The 18,848-nt window shown below is 34.4% G+C and overlaps 1 protein-coding gene across 2 annotated transcripts; it reads left to right on the top strand.

Annotated features, from left to right (window-relative positions):
- Window positions 1-995: 995 nt before the first annotated feature.
- Window positions 996-18,192, top strand: LOC129745919 (pupal cuticle protein 20-like). 2 transcript variants are annotated; one of them, XM_055739311.1, is made up of 4 exons: window positions 996-1,136; window positions 17,022-17,226; window positions 17,286-17,493; window positions 17,568-18,192. In XM_055739311.1, the coding sequence occupies exons 1-4, from the start codon at window positions 1,128-1,130 to the stop codon at window positions 18,025-18,027; spliced, it is 882 nt and encodes a 293-aa protein (XP_055595286.1). In that variant the 5' UTR covers window positions 996-1,127; the 3' UTR covers window positions 18,028-18,192. The 2 variants fall into 2 exon arrangements, with proteins under 2 accessions (XP_055595286.1, XP_055595287.1); XM_055739312.1 differs by having other exon boundaries at window positions 17,289-17,493.
- The last annotated feature ends 656 nt before the right edge of the window (window positions 18,193-18,848 follow it).

An 18,848-nucleotide genomic window follows, 5' to 3' on the forward strand; every position in this document is an offset into this window, starting at 1 on the left:
CGACTTTATGAAAACAATACAGTACATTGTTAAATATGCTTGCTTCCGGGATATTATGAACAAATTCGTCGGTTCCGTTGTTGCATTACTGAGGCAAGTTTTCTCTAGGGATGGCCAACTTAACAAACTCAGAAAGGGCCACAATTAGGAGCGTTTCAATCAATAGTTTGACCTGATATATCTCAAATTATCCACAGCTTTAAAGCTAGGATATATTTTCACTGCATTTCAGGTTAATCAATCATATTTGTCAAAGGAAATTATAAGATGCACATTACAGGAAGGTTACAATCATGGGACATCTAGTCAACCATGCCTTAGGGGCCAAGAACGGGTAGGTACATTTACCAAAACCAATATTTGTTTTTGTTTTGAAGCTACGATAACTTTTAAAGGAGCCAGCTTTTAGAAAGTCTTCAATAAAAGACATTAATTCCCATGACATGCTTCAACCCTGCAGCTAGGATACTGCCGCGGTCCATTACCTGAATTTCGATAGGATTCCTCGCTCACCTGTTAGCATATCTTGCACTACAGAAAATTAACGATGACGAGAGCGCATCCCGTATGCCTCCTGTTTGTTGGTCGAATCAATGGAGTGATCAATTGAGATGAGCTGAACGATCATCAGTGGTTGGTGATGACGGAGACGACGGCGTAGACCTACTAGCCGATATCAATTTGATTGTGTAGTTTAAGCTGAACTAAGTAGCTCATCGTCATGAACGGGCATGCGCGGCTGGCCCTAGTGAGAATCTTGTCGAGAGCGGGCGCCAAAAGTTTCGGGCAACCTGGGTCTCGTCGTCAGCTGATTTGAGTAAGAAGGTAAGCGATTCTGGGGGCAAGAAAAAAAAAACAATTCAATTTGAATGGCAACGAAAAAAAAAATCCGCCTCATTGAACCTCATCTATAGCCCAATCGGAGCTCCGAGAGAACTCCTCTTGACAGGAGGATACTATAAAAAGCTTTGGCAAGTGACGAAGGAGTACATTCTGATTTGTGCATCCATTTGTGCAACCAAGTGCATTATCCTGTTCAGGACTCGAGTAGGATTTATTTTGTGGAGTTTCTCCGGTCTTTGGCGTTTTGTGATAAGACAGTTTAAGTGTTTATTTAATTCATCAAAATGAAAATTGTAAGTGATATTCGGAAAAAGGACTGTTCATCTGAATTAAAATTGGTTTTAAGTTTAAGGAGTGTAAATTTATTAAAACAATTAAAAAGTTATTTGGTCAACCAAGGAAGATAAAAGGACATTCAAAAGGATTTCTAGTGCATGTTTGGTTCATAAAAATTAGGAATTTGTGGGCGTGGGGAGCACCGTTAATCAAAGTTTGCTCGAAGAAAACATGTTAAAGCGACCAAAAAGTGGCTAAACACAATGTTAAACCATCTTTCTTCACAATACTAAGCTGTATTTGAAAACATGGAAGTGTTTTCCCAAAATGCGAAATGTGAAACAAAACTTAAGTGGTATATTACAATGGAAACAACTTAAATTCCATAATCTATCTAGAATCAATTTATCAAATATCGTAAAATTAAATTCGACCACTAAATTAAAATTAGAAAGATGAAGACATGGAGCAATCAATTAATTTTCAACATTTAACATTTTCCTCAAATATTAAAAAAAAATTAGATGTCATAGTTGACGTCAGCAAATTTTCATGACAAGTTCTTCTGTTGACATTCTAAAACGTGAAATAAAATATTATATTCTTTTTCGCTCAAAAGTTTAAGGTTCTGCTAAGACGTTTTGAGGAATAATGTTAAGGGGGGAGTAGGGTCTAACGGGTAAAAAACACCATTTTTACGATTTTTTTTAGAGCTATCGTTCTAACAAATGTATTCAAATTTTTTGCGTTTTACAAAACATTGTTAAATGAATATTTAGTAATTTTTTCGTAGAAAAATATTGAAAAATGAGCCGGTGACGAAGCACTTTCGAGGATGCCTTTTAGAAAACAGGATTTGCGGTGGACACTGTATCTCAGCACAGAATCATCTGAAGTCAAAAAATCAGAGCAAAGTATTTTTAATAGATGTTTTTCTGGACTCCAACGATTTTATTTTACTTAAATTTTTTTTTTGAAATTTTTGTGGCTGTTTGAAGTAAAAACTACGATTTTTCACGATAAAATCCGCCATTTTTTATCTGTTAAATTCCCCAAAGTAAAAAAGAAAAAAAAAAGAAAATCGTTGGGGTTTGGTATTTTGTATGTAGAAAATATGAAAAAAATTGAAAATAATCGGTGAAGTAGTTTTCAAATGACGATGTCCACGGACTTTAAAAATGTCTTTGAAGTTTCTGCTCTCTCTCTCTCTCTCTTGCAGTATTAGATAAGAGGAGATAAAGGCCTATAATTTCTACAGTTTTGCTTCGATTGACTTGAAAATTTGACACAACATTTTTGAAATGTTTTACAAGAAGAAAATAAAAAAATAAAAAAATCGATTTTTTGAAAGTGTTAGACCCTACTCCCCCCTTAAGAGACTTTCTGAAAAAAAAGCGTTTTTTTCTCAACTTTGACGGGTGTGTCCGGATATTCACAAAAAATTAGATAAAAGTCCGGTCCCGTCCTGTTGCCCAGATTTCATTGAAAAATGCCGGATTTTATCCGCGTTTGCTCTCATTTTCATTCTCAAATCAAACAAAAAAACTAACTATGTTGCAAAAATTTTTTGTTGTAAAAATTAAGTTTCATAAAATTAATAATGAAAAGCTTTTTTTACAGCCTTGAAATATGAATTAAAGTCTGCAGATAAATTTTGACGAAAAAGTTTTTTTTCAAGATTTGTTTCTTGATTTTTGTGGAGTAATTCCTATGTTTTGACCAATTTTGCTCGGATGTTGGTCGTTTGATTTGAAATCACATATCCGGATTTTGCCAGGTTTTAAGATAAAATAGCCTGGATTTGTCCACCCGGATACGTCAACCTTACTATAGACGCTGTTATAGGATTCCAATACATTAAGTATTCCTTTTTAAATCCCGGAAATTCAATTCTATGTTTTAGTTAAACTTGGATGTATTTCAATCAAATGACTGCCCATAGTTCGTACGGACTCCTTTTTAAATTCCTATAGTCTACAAAATTCCGGAACATCGGGTATCTAAACTTATATAAATTAATATTGTTCCATTTCAAGGCACCCAAATGACTGTCTGTTTGAGCGAGCACGCTTGAAAAAAACGTCCATATCCCTTCCAAAATTCAAACACGCAAAATAATCTGCACGTTGTGACTACGTGAAAAATTACATAATTCGTATCCAATTGAGGCCCTTGGAGCCAGAGGGGTGTAAGCTAATTTCAAGAAAACAAGCTTTTGAGTTGTTGTGTTTTGCCATTTCCCACACATTTTTCGAAAATTGGTATTTTTCTTCCAGATGTAAAAGTATGTAAACAAAATTTAAAAATTATGAAAAAATGACCAAATGTAGATTTAAATATGAAAAATCTTTTGGCATTATTAACCCAAAAAATATCATTTTTGCACTCATACTCCTTTGGCTCTGAGGGTCTTAAATGATCTTCAGGGAGGATCCGCTACGGAAGGAATATGTAAACGAAGAATCCGTGCATAATGAACATCAACTAAAATTTATCTGATTTATTTATGTTGAGTTTTCTACTGTATGTTTTGTTGAATTTATAATCGTCAAATCAGTCCAGTTTCTTACAAAAATTTTATTTAAATCCTACGTTTCGGTGTCGTATAACACCTTCATCAGGGATCCTAAGATTTGTGTGGTTCAAAAAGTGCAATGATTTGTATTTTAAAAGCTTATACTTAGTCCTGCCTACAAAATGGTCAATCTTATTGTGCTTAAGTGAAAGCGTATTGTCCGGTCTATTTTATGTTGGATACCACTGTAAATATAGATAATTTTGTGATTTTGTTGAACAAAGTGTTATTAAACCTTTCTTACATAATCAAAAAAAATTTTTTTGTGTGTAGAAAATTTGAAATTTAAAATTTAATGACGTAAGAAAAATTTTATATAAAATGTTATAAAATCTTTCTTAGGTCATTAAAACAACAACAAAATCACAAAATTATCTATATTTACATTGAAATCCAACATAAAATAGACCGGACAATACGCTTTCACTAAAGCACATAAAGATTGACCATTTTGTAAGTATTACTAAGTATAAGCTTTTAAAACACAAATCATTTCACTTTCAAACCATACAGATTATTAGATCCCTGAGGAAGGTGTTATACGACACCGAAACGTAGGATTAAAATAAAATTTTTGTAATAAACTGGACTGATCTGCCGATTATAAATTTATCTGATCAATGAAAGTTCCGTGAAATACGTTTAGTATTGAAATGTAGTTCAGGATGATCGGCCCGTTGTTATGTTTTTCTTTTTATTTTGATTAAAAAAAAACAAAAAACTCTTTTTAAAGAAAGTATATTTAAAATTTGCACAACACAAAACAGAACTTGAAACCAAAACTTAAACAAGAAATCTGCAATCATCTGCATTTTGAACCTGGTTCAATAGAGTAACTCTGTAGAATATATACAAATAATTTTCTGATCAATCGAGAATTCATTTTCTTGTTACTTGACATCCTGAACTTAATCTGTCAGAATGTGCGGAATGTTCGAAAGAATGTTCCGTGGCTTGAATAAATAAAACAATTTCGTTGGTAAAAAATTCAATTTAACTGTCAAAATCAACGTTATTACGAATATTGTGACAACTCACCTTCCAAATAATCCTGAGGCAATTTACAGAAATTCCGATTTTTCGGTGTAATCCTGGCGAAAACTAAACTTTTTTTTCTCAAACATTTTTTCCAGAACTAACAAAGATTGCCTGATCTTTTTTTCAAGAAATTGAGGTCCTGAAATGGAACTTTAAATCAAAATCATTAAATTTCTTGGTGGAATTTAGTTTTGAAACTCAAACATGTTGGTTTTAAACTAGTGGGTAATACCATGGTTTAATATGAGGCCCTTGGAGCCAAAGGGGTATAAGTGCATGGAAGCTTATTTCGAGAAAACAAGCTTTTAAGTTGTTGTGTTTGGCAGTTTTCCATATATTTTTCAAAATTTTAATTTTTCCTTGGAACTTAAAAGTATGTAAATAAATTTTAAAAAAAATCTGAAAAAATCATCGAATACAGTTTGAAATATGGAGAATCGTTTGGCATCAATAACTCAAAACCGACAATTTTGTCACTTATACCCCTTTGGCTCTGAGGGCCTCATATGCGCTTCATCCAGAGAACGACCACATTTGACGATAATCACGTGAATCCAATTAAAGTGTAATTATCTAGAATCTTCAACACATCGAAAATGCATCGATTTGTTTCATTACTCTTATAGGCAATCAAATTCACACGAATACTAAATAGAATTTGTTCCCTTAACATGAGGTGTTTCTAGCACCTTCGATTTACAGCTTCCATGCCATGAGATCAATTTCGGTGATGCCGGTATCTGATCGATCTCGCCAAGACGTGGCGCGCATAAGTGATCAACACAGCTGGTGATCCTCATCTAATGATTGGTTTCCGATTGATCGATTTTCCCTTCTTGGCCATCACAGAACTTGGCACGAATTGGCATCTATGCAAATTTCATTGACGCCAGAACGCCGGCAGATCTTGTTCCAAATTTCCTACGCCGAAATTGTCACAACCGAAAGGGCAACGACGGCACGAAAAGTCGTTTAGGCACCACGCCACAGCTTTTAGGAAAGTCGCCTTTTCGGAGAATCAAATGTCAGAACCTGTCCGGGTTCCAATAATTATGTTCTAGCTAGAGCAAAGTTGTGCATATTCTGTAATGCTCACTCATGCGCAAACATTTTTGGCTTTGGCTGGCTTCAATTCGGGTGAGTCACGTGTCGGATGCATCGTTCTGATGTGTCGTGCCGTTTGATGGGAAACTATGCCAGCACACATGTTAGTACTTAGTCCCTTGAGTTTCGTTGACTATTCAGTGATCTTGAGCACATATTATGGAGAGCATCCGGCAATGGATTTAAAGTGGGGTTGGGGGAGGATGGATCATGGCAGCCATTGGCACGCTCTAGTGATTGTTCTTTAAGTCACTGTTTAGCGAATATGTCTAGCTGTGTTAGGGCGAGTTATTCAGATCGTTGGACCTTAATGGTTCATAGTGAACCCAGCTTTTCGCGACTTTTGCGATCGTGAATCAATTTTCCTTTCAAGGAAGCGTCTCGTCTAGTCATTTTAGCTTGAATGAATCGAGGGTCTAGATTCTGTGGGAAAAGAAGGCAAAATTTAGTCGAAATAGTGGCTGCAACTTTGTGTGAAGAATAGAGATGCAGGTTACATAGGACCAAGTTTTTTTGTCCCGTTTCAACAATTTATGAGCGGAATCTGAATCTGAATGTGTGATTAACTTAAGTCTACCAGCAATCCACTGGAGATCAACGAATTTTCTGTAATCATAACTTAAAATATTGGTTAATGTTGCAAGCAGTAGTAATATCTTTTAGTATTTTTTTTTAATTTCAATGTAGATACCTTACAATCCAATTTTCTCTGAGACCATATTCATATTATTTTTGCATTAAAGCTATGATCATTTAGTATCCAGGCACTTTATTTCGTTGATAGCTACCTTACTAGAGCTCGGATATACAAAAATTTAGCAGCGTTTGTTGGTTATGAAGAAGACTATTTTTGAATTCACATGTTTTTGAGACATTTACGATGCGAAAAGACATGATAAAAATAATTTTGCACAATCGCATCGAAAATTCTTCATTGTCTACTTGAAAACTCATGAAGTGTTGATTTTTTCTGAATTATTTTTTAGACCAAATGGGTAAAAAGTATAAGAGCCACTCTAGGATGCTCACAAATATCAAACAAGCACCGGAGTGAACCCTTGTACTGAACTACGGTAAAAAGTCTATGGTTTTTGGGGATAACTTAATTCAGACCCCTTAACTAGACAGTAAATCCGTTTCCAGCTGGCAAAAAGTGTCGCCTGATTAATTAGTAGACTCCCAGCAAATAACTTATAATGAGCAGTTCCATGGATCGAAATCTGTGCAATCGGTTTTTACGAAATGTGACAGAGGTGTTCTGATGGACAAAGATATTTATGCTAAAACCGAATTTTAGAAATTAAATTCTTCGAGATGCCTGGTTCCAACCAGATTAAAATTGGGTTTTCCCGGTGATTTTGAGTAAAATATCATGATTTTGCAAAGGTTCTGCTACTGTGTTAAAAAATAATAGAGAGCTTAAACAAAAAAGAGATTTTATGATAAAGTAGGTATACACAGAAAAAATTAATTGCTGTAAAATTACGGTAAATATCCTGTAACAAAAAGGAGCAGGACATTTACAGTAATTGTACAGGTCGACAAAAAATCACGTGTCATTTATTTTTAAGTGTACACATTTTTTTACAGGACGACTCAAAATTACAGGCCTGTAAAATTTTATGTCATGTACATTTTTGCACCGACTGCAAGGCTTTTTTTTTCAAGGAAGAAAATTAAATTTATTCCAATTTGTCAATATAAAGCATTTTATTTAATCAAATTTGGTAAACCTTTATTTACATTAATCGTTTATCACATTTTAATCGATGTTTTACCTGAGTTTGTATAATTTTACAATCATATTTTTTCTACAAAATTTCCTTATCACAATTAATATATAAAAACAACGGGGTTGATCAAATCATTGCAAAAACTTTACGCGATTGATATCTATACTTAACATTTTAATGTTACTTTTAACTTTTCAACTTTTATCTCAGAAAATCTTTTCCAAGTCAGTTTTTTTTTAAATGGCAAATCCAACTACAATTATTTTACAAATAAATTACTTAAATTCCACGTTTTGAATCGCAAGACAAGCTTGTCTGTCCAACAGAGATGCGCTATACAATCAGAGTCACTTTATGCCCATTTACAGTTTTCGTGGAAATGAACGTGAAAAATCTTATTTCGAATAACTCAACAACGGTTTTGTTACATGGTAATCGATGGAAATGGTGGGATGATGCAAATCCAACTGGTCTCGGTTTTTTGAAAACTCCTAGAGCAGTTTTAATTCCGATTCCCTCACCATAATGGAATTTTCACGGTGAAAACCGGCGTCCCATGGTGACATCTGTTACAATTGACGAGCCAGCTCCTATTCACTCCTGACGGCAGACGAAGTTAAAGCCAAAAAGAAGTCTAGTTTCAAATGGCGCAGTTTGATCGAATGAGCAGAATATGACGATTATTCATGCTTATGTCCGCATAAAGGCTTCCTTTGCTGGTTTTCTCTAAACCGACAATTAATCCACACATTACTGCTTTTCATGAATCCCTGGGAGTGAAAAACACGAATAGAATCACACACTATTAATTTTAATTTAAAAATTGTAAATCTTACTTTAGACTGAATGCAACATCTTTGGTGTTTCCAAAACTGGCATTTCTCGCGTGAGGTTTGACTCGCAGATCCCAAATGTTAAATTTCCTGAAGTTTCGCACAAATTTTTCTGTAAAATAAATGTAATATAGAACGTTCTCTTAAAAATTCCTCAAAAAAATTCAAACCAAACTCACCTGAATAATACTCTTCGAATCCGAAGGTGATATGTTCATCAGGAAATTGTTTTCTTAGTCAACTCACGATAACGCAGCTCGGCAGACTTTTGACATCGGTGGATTCTCCTAGCGATAACGGTGAACCTAGGCCAGCCAGCTGTTCACTCCTCAATAAACGGTACATTTTTCCGGACGGCTGATCATCTGCAAATGCACATTTGTTTAATAATTTTCATATATTTTGGGGATGAATTACTCAATTTGATTAAACCAACCTTGTTCGTGTGTGTTCCGGATCGCTCTCCCTGTATACGTCCAGCCAGCTGGATGTTACTTTCTTGGTGTGGATTGGGCACGGAATGTCATCTAACAACCTTCTATATAACCGCAAAAGCACTCGGGAACCACAAAGAAAACCGGCGGAATTCCACTCCGAACTCTAAGTAGCGTCGAATGTCGCGCAGGACCATCTTTTTACTGTCTATATTGATGAGGATTGTTTTGGATTGTTTCCTCCGCTAGATATCCTTTGAAATTAGAAAGAATCGGAACAAACAAACAAAGTTATTTTGTTTTGTTTTAGTCTGCATGAATGAGCTTAGACCAGGAAGATCCATCTCGCCTATTTTGTTTTGATACCGATTGTTGGTTTTTGGAAACAACATGAAATTTATTATTTTTTTTACTGAAGTATGCGATTGGATTAATCGATTGAATTCAAATACTTACTAACAGTCGAAATATTCAATTATCGGACAGCTTCTTGCCTCTTCCAGCGGAATATCAACTGGTGCATTCCGACGGCAGATTGTTAACTCTTCCAGAAGACGTGCACTTTCTGGGCGGCAACACGTTTGTACTTTCTTTGTACAAGCCATTTCTCGGAACAAATATTCGTTAACACGTTTTTTTGTTTTTGTTTCGATTGGCAATTGAAAATTTCACAGTCCTGTAATTCGAAACCAATCAGTAAATAATATGCTCACATAAAATTAAATGATTCGACCTGTAAAACCGCGGTAAGTATCATGCTCCTTTTTGTTACAGGACATTTTCTGTAATATTTAATGATTTTTCATTTACTTTTAAAGCAATCACTGAAAATAACGTGTTATTTTAAATTACAGGATGTAATATTTTAAACGCTCCCGTTTTCAATGACACGTAATACTCATTATTTTTTTCTGTGTAGTTTCTTGAAATCAACGGTAATTTTTTTTATATTTATACATTAAAGGACATATTAACACCTTCATTTCTTCCATAGAAAGTTTATCGATCAAATGAAAAGTTTTTAACTACACACGTTTGTAACTGCCCGGATTCAAAATGATCATAGCTTTAAACTGTAAAAAAACAATCGTTTGGATTTGTTCATCCAAATTTGTTAAAATTTGCTAGTGAAATTAAAAGAAAAAATAAAACATTTAACTCACTTATTTTATAATCAAAAAGATGGTTAAATTTCAGACAAAAAAATCAGACCTTAATTGAAAAACCTCTGTAACGGTAATTATAGACTTATTCAATTCCGTTTTAATTCAACTAGAAATCATAAAACTCAAGTCAAGATTTTCACAGAAACAACAATGTTACAGGCTGCATTAACTAGCCAGACGGTTATGGAAATCCATAGATTCTATTTGACCAGAATTCAGTATTTTGTATCAAGCGTCCTGTGTCGCTTTAATTTATTTGAGAGTAATACTTTTGATTCTGAAGATGCTTTTCGAGGTAAAGTTGGATTTATAACCTAAATTGAATATTTCCCGGGCTTTTATTTTGGTGAATGAATTTTTTGTCTAAAATAAGAATTATAAATTTGAAGCTATAATAATACTGTCCACAGGTCTGACATGTTTTAAATTGTGAAAGCTCCTCTTGAATTCAAAGAAGATTGTGAATAAACGTTACTTTTGAGAAATCACGTTTTTAAGATGCTGTGTATAGCCATTTCCATTAATTTTTTTTCGATATTCGAATATTTGTGCTATTATTTTTAATGTCAAAGATTATCAAAAAAATTCTAAAAATCAAATAAAAATCACCAAATAAAGTATGGTGACATCTTTGGCATTATGAACTCAAAATCAACCATTTCGAACTTAAGTATTACCTAAGGTTGCAACGGATGTATGGGAAGAATTTTTTGTTCGGTTTTAGAAAACCGACCATATACGTTCTGTAGATTGGCCCAAAAAACTGACCTGTTCAGAATTTCAACTCAATCGAATTTTTGAGGATGCCTCAAAGCACTCAAAGTTTCGGTTTTATGACCCTCAAAAACGCCAAAGGGGGAACTCAACAAAATCGGAAAATTTGCAATTTGGATTTTGATGCCAAATGATTTACAATGCATAAAACTTCGAGATCTGATGTTATCTCGAAAGGAATGTTAGTTGGAAAGTTGACCGTTTTTCGGAAAATTGAGCCCTTGAAAGTCGATTTTTGAAAAGAATTTTTTTTCGAGATAAGGCCAGATCTTAACGTATTATGAATTTTTTAAACATTTGGCATTAACCCCCCTCCGTCATGAGGTTACAGAAAAGCAAGTGAGATATTCTACTCTACATTCAAAATTTTAAATTCTTAATCAAATTTTGATCATTGAGTTATGTTATTTATGACTAAGAATCCTAACTCAGAATTAATTCTAAAACATCGAAAACTAATCCCCGTTTCAGAATTCTGCTTCGGGTTTGCAACATTTTCTTGCTTGTTGATATAAATTCGTTTCTGAACATTCCGGAGGTCCTTATTCCATATTATTAATATCTTAATTGCCTTTCTGATTTCATGTTTCCGATTCTTTGTCAAGTTTGGGATTCTTGATTTTCGGTTTGAATTATCATAAAAAAAATAGAATTTAAAAGCTATTTTGAATTCGCTCAAATGCCATTTTGAATGCCATTTCAAATTGGATACATGATTTTCGAAACTCATATGCGTTTTTATTACTTACGTATTCGATATTTCAGAATTCGCTAGACCAAATTTAATTGAATTTGTAGTTGTTATAAGTTACCGAAAGTGTAGTGATGAACTTTGTCTACTATAGTTTCAATATTGAATTTATAACTTCTAAATAAAGCACACTAGCGGCGAGCAGAAAAACGAGATATTTCGAATTAGGCCCGCAATGTGTTTAGATAATAATTTTCTAAATATTGTAAAAAATAATTCGATTCATAATTGAAAACCTAGAATCAGATAAAAAATAAAAAAAAACAGATAATAATAAAAAATAACAATTTCAGATGGAAAACCAGATCATCAGATTCAAAATTTAAGATTCATGGTTCAGAATCTTGAACAAATTTCAATACTTGTAATGTCAATGCTCATTTGCAATCTTTTTTTAAATCAGAAATCTTATTGAAATTCGAAAACAAATCTAAAATTTAAATTCTTAATTCAGGTGCAGAATGATGATTTGGAATTATTATTCAAAATTTAGGTTTAAATTTAAATCCAGCTTTTAAGTCAGTTTCACAATCAAGATAAAATTTTCAAGATGACTTTTTCGTTGGATAATTTATATTGCAAGAAATCAAATGCTTTTTATTTTTATTGTTGGTTTTATTCCAGAATTTCCTATCTCCAAAAAGTCATTTTGAATAAATAATTCAGCTAAACTACAAATTTCAAGTAGGTTTTTAGTTTGTTTTACATTTTAAAAAAATTAAAAATCATGGTTTTTTTTAATGATGTGCTTATAAGTTTTTTCTGTTATCCTCTTGTAAATATGTAAGGGCAAATTGCAGGGAATTCCATATTTTGTGTGTATTGTTAAACATTTGCAATTGCTGTTTTTTTTTCAAAAGCCAAATTTCAAAATCTTAAACTTGGAATGAGTTTTCAAGAATCTGATTTGAATCACAAAATTTTAATCATTTACTTTTACTTTTAAAAACTTGGTTTATTTTGAGTTCTGATTATATGTTCAAATCAAATAAGCTAAGTTCACCAGTGTTTTTGAGCAAATTCAATGATTTAATTTTGTTACTAGAGGTTTCTTCAAAGAAATATAGCTTACCATTTCAAAGATTTAAGGATGTTTTTTTCAAAAGTTCCTGTTTTATACGAAAATCTGCCAATATAAATTAATTTAGAATAGAATAATCAAATAGTTTTAAAAACTCTTTTTAATTTGTACTTTCAATGCATTTTTCGAGTAAAAGCATCAAAGCAAAAATTGGTCACAAAGCCCCCCCCCCCCGCTCCCCCCTTTGAGTTTTAGGGTCTTTATCCAATTTTATCAGGCCTTTCTCAGAATTCAGAAAAAAAAAGTGTCTCGGATGTCGAGAAAATATGCCTGCATTTTGCTTGGACTTCATGTAATCCAAAAAAATATTTTGTTACATAATTCAAGATGCTTTCGTTTTATAATTTTTTTGACTGACTTCATCGAAATAAACTTACATATATTTATTTTGAATTGTTAATTAGATTTGAACGCCGCTTATTTGCATCAATAAATAATAATATTTTTTTGGTTTTCTCACAATTTTTCCCATGAATTTTTATTAAAAGTTCCTTCAATAAGTATGCATTAGCCTGGATATTGCCAGGTTTTAGGGTTTAAAATTTTAAAACCCAATGTCCGATTTTACCCGGATACATTCTGGGAATGCTGATATTAAAGGATCAACTTTTGGGTGATGAAATTCATAAACTGTTGCAGAAAAGTTCAACCTTTTGCAGATTGAAAAATTTACATCTTTTGAAGATCGTTTTGTTTTATATTTTCGTTCTACTCTGTATTCAGATTTCAAGTTAAGATCCCACAATTTTTATCCATATTAAAAGGGAGAGAGTAAATAGATTTTTACAAAGAACAAGTACTCCAGAAAACTGTGCCAAATGGAACAAAATGGAGAGCTATCATTAGAGCGTCCATCCCGGGATTTTCCAGGTCGGGAATTCCCGGGAATTTGAAAAATTCGAGAGTTTTCGATTCCCGAGAATCATAGTTTCATTTCCGGGAATTCCCGACAAGTATGAAATTATTCCTCTGGAAAAGCCTGATAGCCTCCGGAACCATTCTTATTGCTCTTTTTGGAAACGTAGTCATAAAAAAATCCTAAGGCAGTTGACATTTTGTAGCCAATATGTGCAATTTTTTAGTTCAAATGAATAAGTTGAAAAAATTAAATGTATTTCCAAATCTTTTTCGTTGAACGAAAATCCACCACACTTAAAAAAGAAATGAAAAATTGAGCAGCAGGTGGACAGATAGTGTTTTCTAAAAAAAAGTAATATTTATGCACTTGTTTCCCTCTTTGAACTCAAAAATGAAAAAGGCATCGCTTTTTTTCATATGAAGAACCAATATGTTAAGTGCTCAGAAAAACGAAAAAAGGCTGGATTAATCAAACAAATAAAAAGATTTTTTTTGTTGACCCCATGAATGCATGATTGAATTCTTCATTTGACCTGTTCAGGTTACTATAAGTTCGTTTGACTGTTTTTAATATATCATTGCTTAAAACAGTTTGATTTTTTTTATTAGAAACAAGTTTAAAAAAAACATTATAAAGAGTACCTTTTGAATAAATTACGGGGTTGTATGCAGGAAAGGTTCAATAAGCTATTTGAATGCTGCAAGATTTGTATGGAAATTACAAATTCATAAATTTTTACACCTCCCATATTTTTTTTTGGTTGTTTTTAAACCAGAAATAGCAATGAAAATTTAGGAAGCGATCCATCCAGTCTTGAATAAGCGCAAATAGTTTTAAATTTGTATGGAGATTTGTATCGGAAAACAAAATTTTTCATTCAAAAATCTTCATAAATGTACTTACATTTCTTAAAAAATATATCTTTGGATTTTAAATACCTCTTGGTTCTTGCAGTTACGTTTATGTAAACAAACCTTAAACTTTTACCCCTGAAAAGATATTCGATGTAAGGAATTTTTTTTCAATTTTTTTTTTCAAATCAAAGCGTTTTTATTGCTTATTTGAAAGGTGTTTATCCGTAGGGTAAGAATGAAAATAACAAAAAACTGTTTTGCATAGCCAATAAATATATTGACATATTTAACCTCGGAAAAAATATCACTTGAAACTTGTGAAAGCTCTAGCCAGCAAAACCTGCCTTTATTAAATAGTTTTCATTGAATTCAGAATTTTTTGACTTGAAATGGCTATAACTGTATTCATGAAATACGTAGCTTCTTCTCATGTTCGCAGAAAAAGAAGTTTAGAAAAAGGCAAAACCAATAGCTAAAGATAAACTAGTGGAAATTTCTTCTTCCATAAAAATTTCCATACAAAATTAAACGCGTTGCGCTAGTTAAGGAATCAACCAAATCGTCTTCAATTTTAAACTGATGCCTGGTGAGCCAAAAGACATCGAAAAAACATATGGGAGCAAAAAGTCGTGGCAAATAATGAATTACTTGTAGTTTGGAAATTGTTGAAATGTATAATATTTATCAAAACTTTAACTCATAACAACTCAAAGCAAACTCGCAAAGGATTGTTATTAGAAGAATTAAATATTTTCATTTAAAAAAAATGTCCTACTGCACTTTCTTACCAGAAATTTATCCACTTACACATTGAAAGTCAGTTTAAGAAATTCATGAATTGAATATCTTGATAAATTTAAGCTATTTTATAATTTTATACTTAACATTTATGAAAATAAATCTTTTGAAAACCGATATTATTGAAACGGATGTTCGATTTATATGCCATTTTTAAGTGTTGTTAAGTAATTGTGATTTTTTATTTAGTAGTAATAATAAACATGCGCCTTCGCTGCTGGACGCTGGCTGTTTCTGCTGGTATTCCAGGAAAGCTTTACGAATTTTAGTTTTTGGTGGACCATCATCTAGGCGTGGTATCGTGACAGCGTGTTTGGTTTTTATCTCGAACGATCACAGTTCAAATCTGGTAACAGGGCTTTTTTTTCATTAAATAAGTTATTTGATTCCTCGAGTAGCAAAAAAAAATGTGTCGCAGAAAAGGCGTGCGTGCCGCCATGTACCGATTAAAGCAAAAAAGTAAGATGAGCTGAGTTCATGGCAGTAATTAACCACATAGAGGGCAGCTGAGTATCAAAATGGTTGCTGGTGGTCACCAAATTAAGAGAGAAAAGGAGAGGTTTTTTTGGCTCATTTTACGATTACTTGTGAGCTGAACAAAAGACCGTTCAAATTTATAATGGAACTTAATTATTTCACTAAGAACTTAAATTTTGGGCCGCGTTCAATGAACTTTCGCTCATTGGTTGAACTGATTAAGCTATGTTTAACCCGTTTAAAGAGACTTTTGGTTGCTCGGGTGTGCTTCTCTTATAATAATGCTCAGACACTTTATAATAAAATCAAAGAAACAGTAATATTTAGAAATTTTTGATCTAACGCACATGTTCCCTTGAAGAGATTCTATTATCTCAACTCTCAATATTAAGCCGTACACTTATTGAAGATTTGATGGTCAGCATTTTACAAAAATGCATAAACCACCAACCTACAGAAAAATTATCATGGTTTCCGTGACAGAGATTCAACTTTATGACCGGTGCAAAAAAAAAAAGATGTATTAATTCTTTGATTCAAAGGAAAATTAACAACCGTGGTAAAGTGTTCACAGTAAGCAACTGTTGTAATAAATGTAACAACAATGATATATTTCCACAATTTTAGTCTAGCATTCAACAGTAATGAATGACAAATGATTGAAATAACAGTCTGAATCAATGCTTGACTGAAAAAATGAAAGTTAATCCAAATGGCAAAGATTTTATAAAAACACTTCCTAGCGTCCTAAACATAAGAAAATGGAAAACGCAATCTGCATCAATAAATAATTAGGTGAAACAATTCCAGCCCAACTATTTCAAATGAGAATCATCTAGATATAAATTGTACCACTTAAAGGAACATTGAACCTACAAATCAGAGCATTACGAGAAATTCCTTTTTGGGGCACAACTCGATTCAGGTCTGCTGTTTGGCAGCAGCATCGACCCAGCATCGTGGCTCATTTAGATATGACTAATGGTTGTGGCGCGTTTTATCTTCGGTTGGGCTCTGTTTCCATGAAATGTTTCGCAAACTAACGACACTTCATGGTTTCCTAGTTCTACTTAGAACCCGAAACAGCGAAACACAAAAAGATGCTCTTCGACCAGATAAGAATTGAAAACGGAATGTCAATGGTCTCTCGTGAGAAAACACTTTGCAGGTACTCTTCGAAGTTTACCGGGGCAAGATTTTGCACAATATCGGATTTATAGTTGCAATGTTGGGGCAAACATCTTGTTAGATCGGTATCACATACGCTGTAGAACAGGCTCTTCTCCGTTATTTCGTGACCACACGACGGCGACGATTCGTCAGACATCACAATGTACTATTCAGCACTCGACGAGCAGCTGAGCTAAGAGTTTGAATCGGTAGATGAATAATAAGTTCGATTGCTTCTCGTTTTGTTCCGCTTAGATTCTGTTGACTACTCTGGTGGCGGCGTGCTCTTGTGCCCGATTGGAAAATAATTACCTTCCACCTCCGGGAGCTGCTTCATCCGGTGGCGGACCTGGTTTGACGGCCCCTGCTGCTCCGTCCGGATTCGGAGCTCGGCCTGGTGCCGGTCATGGCGGAGCAGGTCCTTCTGCGGGAGGATTTGGTGGTCGGCCATCTGCCGGAGGTTTGTAGTTGTCAAACTTTAAATCATAACACTTTTGAATAATATTGTAATTACCAAAGTAGGAGCCCCAGCTCGTCCAGCTGCAGCATACGGTCCACCATCGGCGGGAGGATTTGGAGGCAGTGGTCCATCATCATTCGGTGGTGGTTCTCAAGCCGGAGGATTCGGAGGTGGTGCCCCGGCTGGCCCATCCGCTCCAGCTGGTCCACCAATAGAGATCATCTCCTACGAAAATGTTAACAACGGTGATGGCAGCTACAAATTCAGGTTCGTATCTTTCAATCGTTGAAGTCTTTTGGTTTGAATGCAATCCTTTTCAAATAACTTCAATTTTCCAACAGCTACGAAACCGGCAATGGAATCAAAGCCGAGGAACAAGGTGACCTGAAGAACCGTGGCTCGGAGAACGAAATCCAATCGGTTCAGGGATCTTTCTCGTACACCTCGCCCGAAGGTCAACTTATTACCCTCACCTACGTCGCTGACGAAAATGGCTTCCAGCCCCAGGGAGATCATTTGCCCACCCCAGTGCCAATTCCGGAAGAGGTCCTGAAGGCTCAAGAAGCTCACGCCGCTGCCCATGCTAGTGCTGTCGCCGCTGGACTCGGAGCTGGTTCTGGTGGTCATGGAGGAAGTGGTCCAAGTGGTGCCGGAGGACCAAGTGGCTACCCAGGATCGGGACCTAGCAGCCCGGGAGCAGGATACCCATCGGCCGGAGGACCACTCTCAAATGCCCGCCCCAGCAGTGGACGACCTTCCGGTAGCGGTTCGTTTAGCCCCCAGTCCGGATATAAATACTAGTGTGAAATTATTAGCCCTTAAAAATAACAAATCAGTTTAAGAGTCACGAGGAGCCGAGGAGCGAGGAAATCGTGCAGCTTGAACCTGTACATAGCGATGAAATATAGAGCAATGCCCGATTCGATGTTAATAAAAAGCAAACTGGTGTGAAAACAGACAAGCGAAGGCGAGTTTTTTTTTTTCATTGCATTTATTACCGTCCAGCTGATCATGAATGGAGCGTGGGCCGCGAATGGGGTAGATTTTATGAATGAACGGAACGTGTAGTAAAAGCACTGTTGAATTGGAAACGAGCCTCGACGATTAAACTTTGAAGCCAAAACCATTGCCCCTGGTGGGTAGGCAAATTTTACCATGGATGGACGGTTTAATAAGCTTCGGTTAGTCATTTCTGATGGTTGAGTTATTGACCAGAACGATATGAACCGTCAAACGGGGCATCATGCAACAGCAGGGTAAGATGCAATATTTGTATACCACAACACTAATTCAATTTTAATTTCAATAATATAAAGTTATCATTTAATGATAACGAAATGATGATGAAATAGTTTCCCACATCGTGAGAGTTTTTTTTTTAATTTTTTGATTCTCATGGAAAATTTGTAAATTGTCCAATAGATGTACAAATTTTAACGTTCTTCGATGTCGTTTACCCGTAAGTTTGTTTACCCAGTATGACGGATGGCTTAATAATATCATCTACAAACTTTTATTATCCTATACCAAGACTATGAATGTTAAAAGATTTTTCGGACATTTAAAAATTTTTTTTATTATTCATTTACCAGTCTGGACTAAATTACATCAAAATGCGAAAC

Source organism: Uranotaenia lowii, chromosome 2 (genome assembly GCF_029784155.1).
Source record: "Uranotaenia lowii strain MFRU-FL chromosome 2, ASM2978415v1, whole genome shotgun sequence".
Lineage (NCBI taxonomy): Eukaryota > Metazoa > Arthropoda > Insecta > Diptera > Culicidae > Uranotaenia > Uranotaenia lowii.